Raw genomic sequence first — 14759 nt, forward strand, 5'->3', positions numbered from 1 at the left:
TATTTATAAATGGAACGTTAAATTGTTATCTGGGAAAATATACTAAAACAAATAATCTTCATTTGGAATAAAATTAACCAATATCTAGGAACCAAAGAGGGGCTGTCCCCCAAAACACCCCTGACTCCAAATAGATTAATACCATTGACGGTGGGTAACAAGGTCCTGGACACTCGGCATCGTAATAGCATCAGGTGCGTAGAGGACTGTTACAAGTGGGGGCATCTAATGCCGTTCAAGCAACTCAGACATAAGTATAATTCATCAAACAAGATGTTCCACTGCTACTTTCAGATAAGATCTTTTCTGCAGGACAAATTAGGTCCAACTATGGCCCTACCAATGTGCAGTGATATAGAGGCCACAATTCGAAGGGGGAACACACAAAAGTTTATCTCGGCAATGTATTTCTCACTCCAAGCAGAAGGACCTAAATCAGTCCTTCATAGATCAAGGCAGAGGTGGGAGTTGGACCTAGGAATATAGATTGATGAGTGCTGCTGGTCCGACTTGTGTTGGACCAGTATGATTGTAATCATTAATACACAGTACAGGCTGGTGCAATACAACTTTCTGCACAGCTCTACCTAATGCCGCAAAAATGGAACAGATCTAAACCAGAATTGTCAGACCACTTCTTAAATGTGGCATTAAGATGGGAGCCTTTGTGCACACAACCTGGACATGTACCAAGCTGAGACCCTTTTGGGTGGAATTAGGCCAAGTCCAAAAAAAAATTGTAGGCAAAGAATTCCCACAGGATCCAGAGCTGTTCCTGTTGGGAAACATAATGGACTTGAGACTTAAGATGAAGCTATCTAAATTTCAAATTCAGTTCGTAATGATCACATTGGGAGTGGCCAGGAAGTGCATAGCGGTTCCTGGAAATCTAATTCCTGCCTGAGCATAACTCACTGGAACACAGAAATGCAAAGCTGTGTTCCCCTGGAGAAAATTACTTACAACTTAAGAAAAAAGTGTAAATTTGGCAGCCATACTTAAATTCCAGAGGAGCAAGATTATAGTGTGGACCATCATGCCTCACTGCCCTACCTTCCCTGTCTATCCCTCAGTCAGGTGAGGAGGGGGGGGGTGAGTTCCATACCATCCCAACCAGGAAAAGTCGAGAGAAGAAAACAGCCTGAGCACTAGCCGCTGGGGCGTGACAAACCCATAAAACCCTGATGTATGTAACATAATAACATAATAATAACAATTTCAGCACGGAAACAGGCCATTAGGCCCTTCTAGTCCGCACCGAACTAAACACTCCTCTCTAGTCCCACCTACCTGTACAATGACCATAACGCTCCACCTTCTTCTCATCCATATACCTGTCCAGCTTTTTCTTAAATAATAAAATTGACTCTGCCGCCACTATTTCTCCCGGAAGCACATTCCACACCGCTACCACTCTCTGAGTAAAGAAGTTCCCACTCATGTTACCTCTAAACCTCTGCCCCTTATCTCTTAACTCATGTCCTCTTGTTTCAATCTCTCCTACTCTTAACGGAAATAGTCTATCCACATCCACTCTGTCTATCCCTTTCATAATCAAAAATACCTCTATCAAATCCCCTCTCAACCTTCTACGCTCCAAAGAATAAAGACCTAATCTGCCCAATCTCTCCCTGTACTCTAGATGCTTAAACTCAGGTAACATTCTGGTAAATCTTCTCTGCACTCTCTCCACTCTGTTTATATCCTTCCTATAATTAGGCGACCAGGACTGCACACAGAACTCTAAATTAGGCCGCACCAATGCCTTATACAATCTCAACATCACTTCCCAACTCCTATATTCCATGCAATGATTGATAAAGGCCAGCATACTAAAAGCCTTCTTCACCACCCTATTCACATGAGTTTCTACCTTCAGGGAACGATGTACCGTTACTCCTAAATCCTTATGCTCTTCTGTATTCATCAATGCTCTCCCATTTACTACGCATGTCCTGTTCTGATTCTTCTTACCAAAATGAAGCACCTCACACTTATCAGCATTAAATTCCATCTGCCATTTTTCAGCCCACTTTTCTAAGCAGCCCAAATCCCTCTGCAATCCTTGAAAATCTTCTTCATTATCCACTATTCCACCTATCTTAGTATCGTCTACATATTTACTAATCCAATTCACCACCCCATCATCTAGATCATTAATATATATAACGAACAACAATGGGCCCAATACAGATCCCTGAGGCACACCACTGGTCACCGGCCTCCAACCTGACAGACAATTTTCCACTACCACTTTCTGGCCTCTCCCTTTCAGCCAATGTTCAATCCATTTGACTATCTCAAAATTTATACCTAAAGACTGCACCTTCCTAACTAACCTTCCATGTGGTACCTTATCGAAGGCCTTACTGAAGTCCATATAGACAACATCCACTGCGCTACCCTCATCCACATTCCTAGTCACTTCTTCAAAAAATTCAATCAGATTGGTCAAACAGGACCTTCCGCTCACAAATCCGTGTTGAATGCTCCTGATCAGACCCTGTCTATCCAGATATTTATAAGTACTATCTCTAAGAACTTTCTCCACTAATTTACCTACCACAGACGTCAAACTTACAGGCCAATAATTGCCAGGCTTCCTCCTTGAACCCTTTTTAAATAACGGAACCACATGCGCAATACGCCAATCCTCCGGCACTATCCTCATCTCTAATGACACTTGGAAAATTACCGTCAGAGCCTCTGCTATTTCCTCCTTTACTTCTCTCAATGTCCTGGGAAATATCCCGTCTGGTCCCGGAGACTTATCCACCTTTATATTCCTCAAAAGCCCTAACACTACATCTTTCGTAATCACTATATTCTCCATGTTTACCCAATTTGCTTTTTTTATCTCACATATCCCAATATCCTTCTCCTTGGTGAATATCGAAGAAAAGAAACTATTCAGTATCTCCCCCATTTCTCTAGGCTCCACACACAGTTTTCCGCTCTGATTCTCTAAGGGACCAATTTTGTCTCTCGCTTTCCTTTTACCATTAACATATTTGTAGAACCCTTTTGGATTAATTTTCACCCTGCTTGCTATAGTCTCCTCATACCTTCTTTTAGCTTTCCTAATTCCTCTCTTAAGATTCCTCTTACATTCAATGTATTTTTCAAACATCTCCTTAATTCCATGCTTCTTATACCTAATGTACGCCTCCCTTTTTCTTCGAACCAAGTTTCCAATATTCCTTGAAAACCACGGCTCTCTCCAACCTTTTTCCCCTCCTTTTAACCTAACAGGAACATAAAGCTTTTGCACTCTCAAAATCTGATCTTTAAAAGACTTCCATCTCTCTACTGCATCCTGCCTATAAAACAAATTGTCCCAATGGACACCCTGTAAGTCCTTTCGCATCTCCTCAAATCTAGCTTTTCCCCAATCAAAAACCTCAACCCTTGGCCCTGACTTATCTCTTTCCATAATGACATTAAAGCTGATGGCATTATGATCACTGGACCCGAAGTGCTCGCCAACACTAACCTCCGTCACTTGACCCATCCCATTTTCCAACAGTAGATCTAACACTGCTCCTTCTCTGGTTGGCACCTCTACATATTGTTGTAAAAAACTATCTTGCACACATTTCACAAACTCTAACCCATCCAGTCCTTTCACAGAATGTGTTTCCCAATCTATATGTGGAAAATTAAAATCTCCCATAATTACAACCCTGTGCCTATCACAAATATCTACTATCTCCCTACAGATTTACTCCTCTAGGTCTCGGTCCCCTCCGGGTGGTCTATAATACACCCCTACAAGTGTAACCTCTCCTTTCCCACTCCTCAGTTCCACCTAAATAGCCTCCGTGGATGTGCCCTCTAATCTATCCTGCCTAAGCACCGCTGTAATATTCTCCCTGACAAGCAATGCAACCACATCTCCTCTTGCCCCTCCGACTCTATCACACCTAAAACAACGAAACCCAGGGATATTCAGTTGCCAATCACATCCCTCCTGCAACCATGTCTCACTAATCACTACCACATCATACTTCCAAGTATCAATCCACACCTTCAGCTCATCCATCTTTTTTACAATACTCCTGGCATTAAAATATATGAATTTCAGAGATTTCCCAATTCTTAATCCCTGTTTTTCCTCATCTTTAATAATATTATTTCCTTTTCCTGCCAATTGCCCTTCATCTTCCAGAGCATTTCCTTTCTCTATCACTTCCCCATCCATATTCAAATACTTACTACAAACTTTCTTTGTTTGCATTCTAACCTTCTCCTTACTGCTCTGTACTATTTTGCTCCCTCCCCCCAAACATTCTAGTTTAAAGGATCCTGAGTAGCTCTAGCAAATACCCCTGCCAGGATTCTGGTCCCCCTGGGATTTAAGTGTAACCTGTCCTTACTGTACAGGTCACATCTTCCCCAAAAAATATCCCAGTGATCCAGAAACTTGAAACCCTGCCCCTTACTCCACCCCTTCAGCCACGTGTTAATCCTCCACCTCATTCTATTTCTATTCCCACTGTCACGTGGCACAGGGAGTAATCCAGAGATTACCCCCTTTGCGGTCCTTTTTAACTCCCTACCTAACTGCCTGTACTCACTTTTTAGGACCTCTTCTCTATTCCTCCCTATGTCATTGGTACCTACATGTACCACGACCTCTGGCTCCTGTCCCTCCCACTTTAGGATATCCGGGACACGAGCAGCAACATCCCGGACCCTGGCACCAGGGAGGCAAACCACCATCTGGTTCTCCTTGCTGCGTCCACAGAATCCCCTATCTGTCCTCTTAACTATGGAGTCCCCTACCACTATTGCCCTCCTCTTCCTTTCCCTACCTTTCTGAGCTACAGGGGCTGACCCCGTGCCAGAGGCACAGCCACTGCTGCTCCCCCCAACTTTGATGTCGTCCTCAACAGTACTCAGAGAGGCGTACTTATTGCTGAGGGTTACAGTCATAGGGCTCCTCTCTGGCACCTTACGTTTTTCTGTCCCTCTCCTAACTGTTACCCACCTTTCCTCCTCCCGTGGCCCTGGCGTGACCACCTGGCTGTAACTCCTGTCTATGACTTCCTCTGTTTCCCTAACCAGTCTGAGGTCATCGAGCTGCAGCTCTAGTTCCCTAACACGGTCCCTAAGAATCTGCAGCTCGACACACCTAGTGCAGATATGGACATCCAGGAGTCTGGAAGACTCCAGGACCTCCCACATCTGGCACTCCCAACAACACACAGCCGTAACACTCATCCTTTACCCCAATGAAGTAGTAATAAAGACTATCTTACCTTAATGTGCAGTGACTCGTCCTCAACCTGTGCTCCCACTCACTCGCTTGGGCCGCTTACTCGCTGCTGCTCCCAAAAACCTTTCCTTTACTTTAATACACTACCCAATGTGACCACTAGCACTGTCCAATCCTAACCAGTTTCCTTTAATTACTCCCACCTGCACTCCCTATTCAATTACTGTCTCTGCACTGAACAGCAATCCCCACCTAAATTATTAACTCTTAATTAAGACTAAATGACCACTCTACACACGTCCGTTCAGCTCAGCACGCTCCCGCCTCTTCGCTCCTTGCCAACTGGACCTCAACTGAGGTAAGGTTTTCTTTGTTTTTAAAACTCCCTCCCTGCTGACGTCACCACACGCCTGCGCACTAGCCCCCTCCCCCCTTTAAATTTTAACTTAAAATTAAATTAAGTTCCAAGCTTATGTCCAGGTAAAAAAATATTTTTTGTCCCTTATATTCCATCAGCTTATTGTCTTCTCTAACCTCTTTCTTGCCTGCTCCAGTATGTTTTCTCTTGTATATCTTAGAAATTTTACCAATATGGATCTCGGTTTTTGATGTGGTGGCGGTTTCGGTACTAGTGCTCTATGCGCCCTTTCGATTTCTATTTCTTCATGTGAATCTGTCATTCCCAGCACCTTCAGGATCCATCCTTTTATAAATTTCTTCATATCTGACCCTTCTTTGCCTTCTTTCAGGCCCACTATTTTTATGTTGTTTCGCCTACTGTAGTTTTCCAATACGTCAATTTTTTGTGACAATAAATTTTGTGTCTCTTTAATTTTTTTTCTGCTCTCTTCCAACTTCACTCTTAAATCATTTATCTTTATTTCTACAGCAGTTTCTCGTTCCTCCACATTTTCTACTCTTTTCCCAATTTCAGTCATGACCAATTCTAAGCTTTGCATTCTGTCTTCAGCTCTTTTCATTTTTCTTTTGATTGAACTAAATTCTAATAATAGCCATTCTTTTAATGACCTCATTTGTTCTTCGAAAAAGGCTTTATCTAAATTTTGTCCTTCTGTTTTACCTTCTTTCCTTTGAAATTCTTGGTCTTCTTCCTCCTTCTGTGTCTGTATCTATGTCTGTGTCATCTTCTCTGTATCTGTTTATCTTCATCCATCTCTGATGAGCTGCTTCTGTATCCTTTCTGGGCCTCCAGCTGCTGTGTCTCCTGCTTGTTGGGCCTCCTGCTGCAAGCCGACCCGCTGTTGGGCTTCCTGCCGCAGGTTGTCCCCCTGCCGGTCGCCCTCCTGCCAGTTGCCCCGTTGCCAATCACCCTCTTCCAGCCCTTCATTCTCTTTCTCACCACTCTTCTTTTCTTCTTTCTTGCTTACTTTCCCCAGCCGAACGCCCTGATACTGGGCATCTCTCAGCTGGCTGCTCCTCAGCTGGCCGCTCCTCAACTGAAACCCCTCCCGCCGGCGTTAACCTTTTCTTTTACTTTCGCACTGTGCATCTCTTCTTGGCTCTGAGAGCCATTTTTGAAGTCCGCCGGTCGGGAGAACACCGCTCCTCTGGGGACTCACCAACACCGGAGATCGGCCGCTTCTCTCCACGGTGGCTCTCTGCTCTGATGTGCAGGTAAGGCCTTCTTCTTTCTTCTCCAGTGATTTTCCTTCTTCCCTTTTCTCTGTTGTTCTTACTTTTTCTCTTTTGGGTGCCATCTTCTGTCTCTTCTCTGTAACTTTCTCTTTCTCTTCCTGTATTTTATGTTTATTGAGCTCTGTTTTTTCACACTTTTTTTTCTTTTCTCTGGAGAGGGTTGGTTCCACTCGACCAGCCGCTCCTCTATCACGTGACTCCCCCCTAGTGGAACTAAATGTTGAGAGCACATTATGCTGCTTTATTGCGCATTAAGTAGAAGCAAATTAGATTGAATTCTTGCTGCATGAGCTGTACTGTATCCTGGCACAAACTCATTCAATGCCTCTGTCCCCACTGAGCTCTGCCCTGGCTCACTGCACTCTTGCTAAGCTGTTACTAATCGGGGGATGTCCTTTGAACCCAGGCCTGTGAGATGTTCCAGGAGAGGCACCTGTGGGAAAGCAAGGCTGCCACGCTGGAGGAGACATTGGCCAATCAGGAGCTGGAGTTCAAGGCTAGCCGGCAGACACTCATCAAGCTGGCTTCCGAGGCTGGAAAAGCCCAGGATGTGGCAGCATCCTTCAGCGAGGACGTGAAAACCGCCAGGAAGGTAAAGGAACAAGGTTTCCTGGAATCCTATGCCAGATTACAGGCTCTTCCGTCCAGGAGATCGGTGCTGGTTGATACTCCACATGAGCCCTCCCTCTGTGTAATCCCCTTACCCCTCCAGTCCCACCTCCCCTCTCTGTGGGAGTGATTCCGTGGTCCTCATGCTGTCTGAGGTGAGGAGTTGTTTCTCACTTCCCAGTTGGAGGTTGCAGTGTCCAACTGATGTCAGTGGCCTCCAGATTTGTCTGTCTCAGTCATGATCACTCACCATCCGCTACCCACCTTTGTGATAATGCTGTATCACACAGAAACAGGTGCAATGGATCTGTGTTAATAGTAATATTTAGGTTAAGGTTAACTTATATTTCTTATAAGTATGCCTTAAGTAAAGTAGTGGGTTTGGAACAGGGTTACACAAAGGTCACAGAAAGTTTGTAAAGACATTGCACTCAGAACAAAGAGTCAGTTTGGAGTCGCAGTGTCTAGAAGAATAATACTGTAATGGAACAGAAGTGTTCTTAATTGAAATTCAAATACCAGGTGTGGTCCTTATTAAGGCCTCTTGAACAATAAAAATGAAACAGAGTTATTTGAATGATCTACTTAAGCTTCTTGAAACAGAAGTGAGGCCATCTTTCAGAGTTGTGACGTCTGCAAGCCAGAGTTAGAAGATCACATGGTTTGCAAGAAACTGGGGTTGGTAACTATTTAAAATTTCAATAACTGATTACGTTTTCCAGGATTTAAGGATTGATCTCATTGGTGAAGGGGCCAAGTTTCATCAGCAGTTACTTTTAATCATCTTTAAACATGAAAATAGAATCAGAATTTAACTTAATCACTCTTAACTTAACTAACCCAACTTAACCCCCTTCTAATTCTAAGCGCACGTGTATGTAATACACACACATTAAAAAAAAGTTTAGAAAAGTCCTTTGGTTCACAATCCAATCTCACTTCTCATTCCTCCAAGTTCACTGGTTGCAGGCAATTCTTAGACTGTGCACAGAATTTAACATTGATGAAGTTTACCCGGCTTTGGTGCTTGAAAGGTAAGTGGTTACCGCTCAGGAAGGTTCTTGTTGGTTTTCAGAGAGGGATTTGTTGTTCCAGGACATCCACAACTGATGTATTTCCAACAGTCACTTCAGTTACTGATGAAACTTGCACCTTCAGGGTTCTCCAGATGATAACCCCTTTCTTTCAGGTCACCACAGAGTTCATTTTTGTTTCCCTTATTCCAAGTGAAATATTAGACAGCCAGTCCTCTCCTCTTGCATGAACCACAAGGGCTTTGACCAGGCCGTCTTCCAAATGGGGTTTTCCACAAGTTTGCCAGCTTGTCCTGTTCCAGTCCCATTTGTTGTTACTGGCTGTAACACTGTAAAAGTGATCTCTCTCTTTCTCTCTTTTTTTCTCTCTCTCACACACACACGCACACGCACACGCACACGCACACGCACACACACACACACACACACACACAGAGAGTCTGTTTGACTCTATGACCCTCATAGGACAGCTCCAGACAGCGGGCAGCTCCGACAAGCTCTTTCATTTGTTGCCTTTTTGTAAACAAAAATCCATTAGTGAAGTTTCTTGGGCACTCTCCAAAGCTCCTGCAAAAACTGTTGGCCCCGACATGTCTAACATGGGGCTAGGTTCCAGTATTTTAAATAAGATTCATTTTAAAGTGTTTATATATAACCTACTCTAACAAACCTTTCCCAATTTATCTTCCAAAAACATATCTATATACTCTGTCACAGTGGGTTTTCCCCGAGTGCTCTGGTTTCCTCTTACCTGCCAAAAGGTATGGGGTTTTAAATTAATTAGGTGTAATTCAGCGGCAAAGGTTTCAAGAGCCACTTTCAGGTGGCCAGAATACCTGATTGTAAAGCCGCCTATTCTACCGCAATGCGGCTGTCGGGTGACCACCTGAAAGTGGAGAACTCAGCCAGGAGGAGCACTTACCTAACCCTCCTCCTGTAGGTATATTCTCTGGCTCGAAGAATCCCCCATTGCACCTGAAAGCAGCAGTGGGACTACAGCCACAATCCACAGGAGCTGGCGTTCGCTCAGACACGGCTCTCTTTCAGCCAGCCTGTTCAGGTGACAGAAAGGTGTCTTCTCCGTGGCCACCTGAACGTCCCAGCTGCACTCTCCCCGCCGGGTCTGCCGGCGCATTATCTGCATCTGAGCACCTGAAAGCAGCTAATGTCTGGAATAAGCTTCTACCCTGTCGCAAATATTAAAAAATTCTGTATCTTCTGCCTGAAGGTAGCAGTGAGGAGAGGATGAAACCTGGATGATGGGGGCCCTTTATGATGTTGGCTGCCTTCTTGAGGCAATGGATCACAAAGATGCTCCTGCTGGATGCTTTGAGGAGGTGCCTCCTAGAACTGTTACAATTCCTTTGCCGTAGACATCACCAGTAACCATGATAAGGACCAGTGGATATCAGCCCAAGGCGGAGTGGTGTAACTCGGAGCGAGTCTCTGAGCAGATGATCCATTGCCTTGTTACCTCAGCTTTTTCCCATTATGCCTCCCCTCATCTTCAAAGCTTCAGAGACCCCAGCTTCTCTACTCTCTTTTCATCAGCAATGCCTGCCCCTCCTGTTCTCCTTTCGGAAGTGTTCTTTCCTTGCTTTTATCAGCCTGCCCATAGTGTAACACAAAGGGGAAAGAGAGAAGAAAGAGAGAGAAAGAACAAAAGTGGAGGGAAAGAAAGAGGAAGAGAACTGAGGGAATATAAGAGAGTAAAGGAGGAAATGGAGAGAGAACAGGGAAAAAAGGGGAGAGAGAGAATGTGTATGAGTGCAAGAGATGGAGAAAAATGGAGAGCATGTGAGAGAGAGAAAGGGAGGGTGAGAGCAGAGAGAAATTGGGAGAGGTAAAGAGAGAGTGTGAGAGTGTAAGAGAGACCAGTGAAAAACTGGGATAGGAGAAAGGGAGAGGGAAAGAGGGAGAGTATAAGAAAGGAAGAAAAACTGGAAGAGAAGGGGTTAGAGACTTTGAGCACATAGATTCAGTGCAGATGTCCTCTAGTATTTGTTGTTGTTGCCCTGGGAACAAGGTTCTGGCTGAACCCATCAATTGTATTCTGTTATTTCCGTGTGAAATAGAAGACTATTTGGCCCATCAAGTGTATGTTAGCTCTGAGTGGTTCCTTTTATCCCAATTTCCCTAGTCTCTTCTCACCCATTACCTTCCCCCCCCCCCACCATTATACCACCCTTATACACTGGGGCTAATGTTCAACCACTATTTCACCTACCAACCAGTGCACCTTTGTTGAAAGGCATGGACAGAGTAGATAACATAACATAACATAACAATTACAGCACGGAAACAGGCCATTAGGCCCTTCTAGACCGCACCGAACCAAACACCCCTTTCTAATCCCACCTCCCTGCACAATGCCCATAACCCTCCATCTTCCTCTCATCCATATACCTGTCCAACCTTTTCTTAAATAATACAATTGACTCCGCCGCCACTATTTCTCCCGGAAGATCATTCCACACGGCTACCACTCTCTGAGTAAAGAAGTTCCCCCTCATGTTACCTCTAAACCTCTGCCCCTTAATTCTTAACTCATGTCCTCTTGTTTTAATCTTTCCTCCTCTTAACGGAAATAGTCTATCCACATCCACTCTGTCTATCCCTTTCATAATCTTAAATACTTCTATCAAATCCCCTCTCAACCTTCTACGCTCCAAAGAATAAAGACCCAATCTGTCCAATCTCTCCCCATACTCCAGATGCTTAAACCCAGGCAACATTCTGGTAAACCTTCTCTGCACTCTCTCCACTCTGTTTATATCCTTCCTATAATTAGGCGACCAGAACTGCACACAGAACTCCAAATGAGGCCGCACCAACGTCTTATACAATCTCAACATCACCTCCCAACTCCTATATTCCATGCAATGATTGATAAAGGCCAGCATACTAAAAGCCTTCTTCACCACCCTATTCACGTGAGTTTCTACCTTCAGGGAACGATGTACCGTCACTCCTAAATCTTTCTGCTCTTCTGTATTCCTCAATGCTTTCCCATTTACCACGTATGTCCTATTCTGATTCTTCTTACCAAAATGAAGCACCTCACACTTATCAGCATTAATTTCCATCTGCCATTTTTCAGCCCACTTTTCTAAGCAGCCCAAATCCCTCTGCAATCCTTGAAAACCTTCTTCATTATCCACTATTCCACCTATCTTAGTATCGTCTGCATATTTACTAATCCAGTTCACCACCCACTGATGTAAAAAGGTTGTTTCCCATGATGAGAGAGTCTAGGATAAAAGGGCACAACTTCGGGATTGGAGAGTGTCTGCTTAGAACAGAGATGCGGAGTGCTAGTGAGGGTAGAAATAGGAGGATGTGGAGGATGAATGCGTGGCTAAAGACATGGTGCAGGGGGCAAGGGATAAGATTTCTGGATCATTGGGATCTCTTCTGGGGAAGGTCGGACCTGTACAAGAGGGACGGACTCCACTTCAACTAGAGGGGGACCAATGTGCTGGCAAGCAGATTTTCTAGAGCTGTGGGGGAAGGTTTAAACTAGTTTGGCTGGGGGGTGGGGAACAGAGTGTGACAGCAGTGTCCAGGGAGTATGGCCACCTAGATAGGAATAAAAAAGATAACAAAGGTAGGATGGAGATTAGGGTAGAAGGTAAAAAAGAGAATATATGTGAGGGTCATTCTCTGAGATGCATATATTTTAATGCAAGAAGCATAGTGAACAAGGTAGATGAGCTGAGAGCATGGATAGATACTTGGGGTCACGATATTGTGGCAATTAGTGAGACCTGGCTACAGGAGGGGCAGGACTGGCAACTTAATATTCCAGGATACATTTGTTTTAGATGTGATAGATCAGGGGGTAAAAAAGGAGGAGGAGTTGCTCTGCTTGTTAAGGAGGACATTACTGCCGTGAGGTGGCAGGATGGTATGGGCAGGATGGTATGGATCGACCAGTGAGGCTGTTTAGGTGGAATTGAGGGGTGGAGGAGGCAAGAGGGTGCTAATAGGGGTGTATTATAGACCACTAAATGGGTCAAGAAAATTAGAGGAACAAATTTGTAGGGAGATAACGTATATGTGTGAAAATCATAAGGTAGTGATCATGGGAGATTTTAACTTCCCACACGGTTAGAGGGCTGGATGGGCTGGAGTTTGTTAAATGTGCTCAGGATTGTTTTCTAAATCAGTTAGTAGAAGAACCGACTCGGGACGGTGTAATACTGGATCTCCTGTTAGGGAATGAGCTAGGTCAGCTAGCGGACATTAATGTTGGAGATCCAATTGGGTCTAGTGACCATAACTCTGTTAGTTTTAGGGTAGTTTTAGGGAAGAGCAAGGAAAGGCCTAAAGTTGAGGTTCTGGATTGGAAAAGAGCAAATTTCGAAGGAATAAGAAGGGATTTGGGGAGTATTGAGTGGGACAGGATATTTTCAGGTAAGGATGTTAATGAAAAATGGAGGATATTCAAAAAAGAAATTTTGAGGGTACAGAGTAGTTATGTCCCAGTGTGGATCAAAGGAAAGGCTGGAAGTTATAGGGAGGCTTGGTTTTCGAGGAATATTGGAAATTTAGTTAGGAGAAAAAGGGAGGTGTACAAGAGGTATAAAGAGCAGGGAGCTGAGAAGTTGAAGGAGGACTACAAGGAGTGTAGAAGGAATCTTAAGAAAGAAATTAGAAAGGCCAAAAAAAGGCATGAAGAGGCTCTGGCTGACAGAGTAAAAATAAATCTAAAGGGTTTCTATAAGTACATTAAAAGTAAAAGATTAGTGAGAGATAAAATTGGACCCCTTGTAGATAGCGAGGGTAGGCTGAATGAGAAGTCTGAGGAAATGGGGGAAATTTTGAATGATTTCTTTGCCTCGGTATTCACTAGGGAAAAAAATGTTGAACCAGTTGAAGTAAAGAAAAATAGTGGGGAGTTCATGAAGCATATAAGGATTACTGAGGAGGTAGTGATGGCTGTGTTAAAAAAGAAAAAGGTTGATAAATCTCCCGGACCGGACAAAATATTCCCTAGGACACTCAGGGAGGCTTGTGGACAGATAGTGGGGCCATTAACAGAGATATTTAGGATGTCACTGGCCACGGGGGTGGTGCCAAAGGATTGGAGGGTGGCACATGTGGTTCCTCTGTTTAAGAAAGGGACCAAATGCAAACCTGGGAATTATAGGCCTGTAAGTCTGACGTCTGTGGTGGGCAAGTTGATGGAAAGTGTTCTGAGGGATGCTATTTACAAATTTTTGGAGGTACAGGGATTGATAGGGAGTAATCAGCATGGTTTTGTCAGGGGTATATCATGCTTGACAAACCTGATTGAGTCCTTCGAGGGGGATACAAAAGAGGTTGATGAAGGGAAAGCTGTGGATGTTGTCTATTTGGACTTTAGTAAAGCTTTTGACAAAGTTCCCCACAGGAGGTTGGAAAAAAGGTGGAGGCATTAGGTATAAATAAAGAGGTAGTGAAATGGATTCAGCAGTGGTTGGATGGGAGGTGTCAGAGAGTAGTGGTAGAAAATTGTTTGTCCAATTGGAGGCCGGTGACTAGTGGAGTTCCTCAGGGTTCGGTCCTGGGTCCACTATTATTTGTTATATATATTAACGATCTGGATGTAGGGGTGGAGAATTGGATAAGCAAGTTTGTGGATGACACAAAGATTGGTGGTGTTGTGGACAGTGAGGTAGATTACCGTAGATTAAAAGGTGATTTAGGAAGGCTGGAGGTGTGGGCTGAGAAATGGCTGATGGAATTTAATACAGATAAATGTGAGGTGCTACATTTTGGAAAGGCAAATTTAAATAGGTCATATAATTTGAATGGTAGACAATTGAGGAGTGCAGAGCAACAAAGGGATTTAGGAGTGATGGTAAATATTACCCTCAAGGCTGATACTCAGGTAGATGGTGTGGTGAAGAAGGCATTTGGAATGTTGGCCTTCATAAAACGGAGTATTGAATTCAAGAGTAGGGAGGTTATGATGAAATTGTACAAGGCATTGGTGAGGCCAAATTTGGAGTACTGTGTACAGTTTTGGTCACCAAATTATAGGAAAGATATAAACAAAATAGAGAGAGTGCAGAGAAGGTTCACGAGGATGTTGACAGGATTTCAGGGTCTGAGTTACAGGGAAAGGTTGTGCAGACTGGGGCTTTTTTCTCTGGAGCGTAGAAGATTGAGAGGGGACTTGATGGAGGTGTTTAAGATTTTAAAAGGGACAGACAGAGTAAATGTGGTAGGCTTGTTCAATTAAGAAAGGGGGAGAT

At 44.0% G+C, this 14759-nt stretch overlaps 1 protein-coding gene across 4 annotated transcripts in view; it reads left to right on the forward strand.

Annotated features, from left to right (window-relative positions):
- The window catches only part of LOC138753170 (coiled-coil domain-containing protein 170-like), a 144545-nt gene that overhangs the window by 63254 nt on the left and 66532 nt on the right, over positions 1 to 14759 (forward strand). For all 4 annotated transcript variants that reach the window (XM_069915788.1, XM_069915787.1, XM_069915786.1 and 1 more), the window contains exon 6: positions 7281 to 7466. In XM_069915788.1, the coding sequence (XP_069771889.1) occupies positions 7281 to 7466 (186 nt within the window). The remainder of the gene's footprint in view (positions 1 to 7280; positions 7467 to 14759) is intronic.

This window comes from Narcine bancroftii, chromosome 2 (assembly GCF_036971445.1).
Source record: "Narcine bancroftii isolate sNarBan1 chromosome 2, sNarBan1.hap1, whole genome shotgun sequence".
NCBI classification, from domain to species: Eukaryota; Metazoa; Chordata; class Chondrichthyes; order Torpediniformes; family Narcinidae; genus Narcine; species Narcine bancroftii.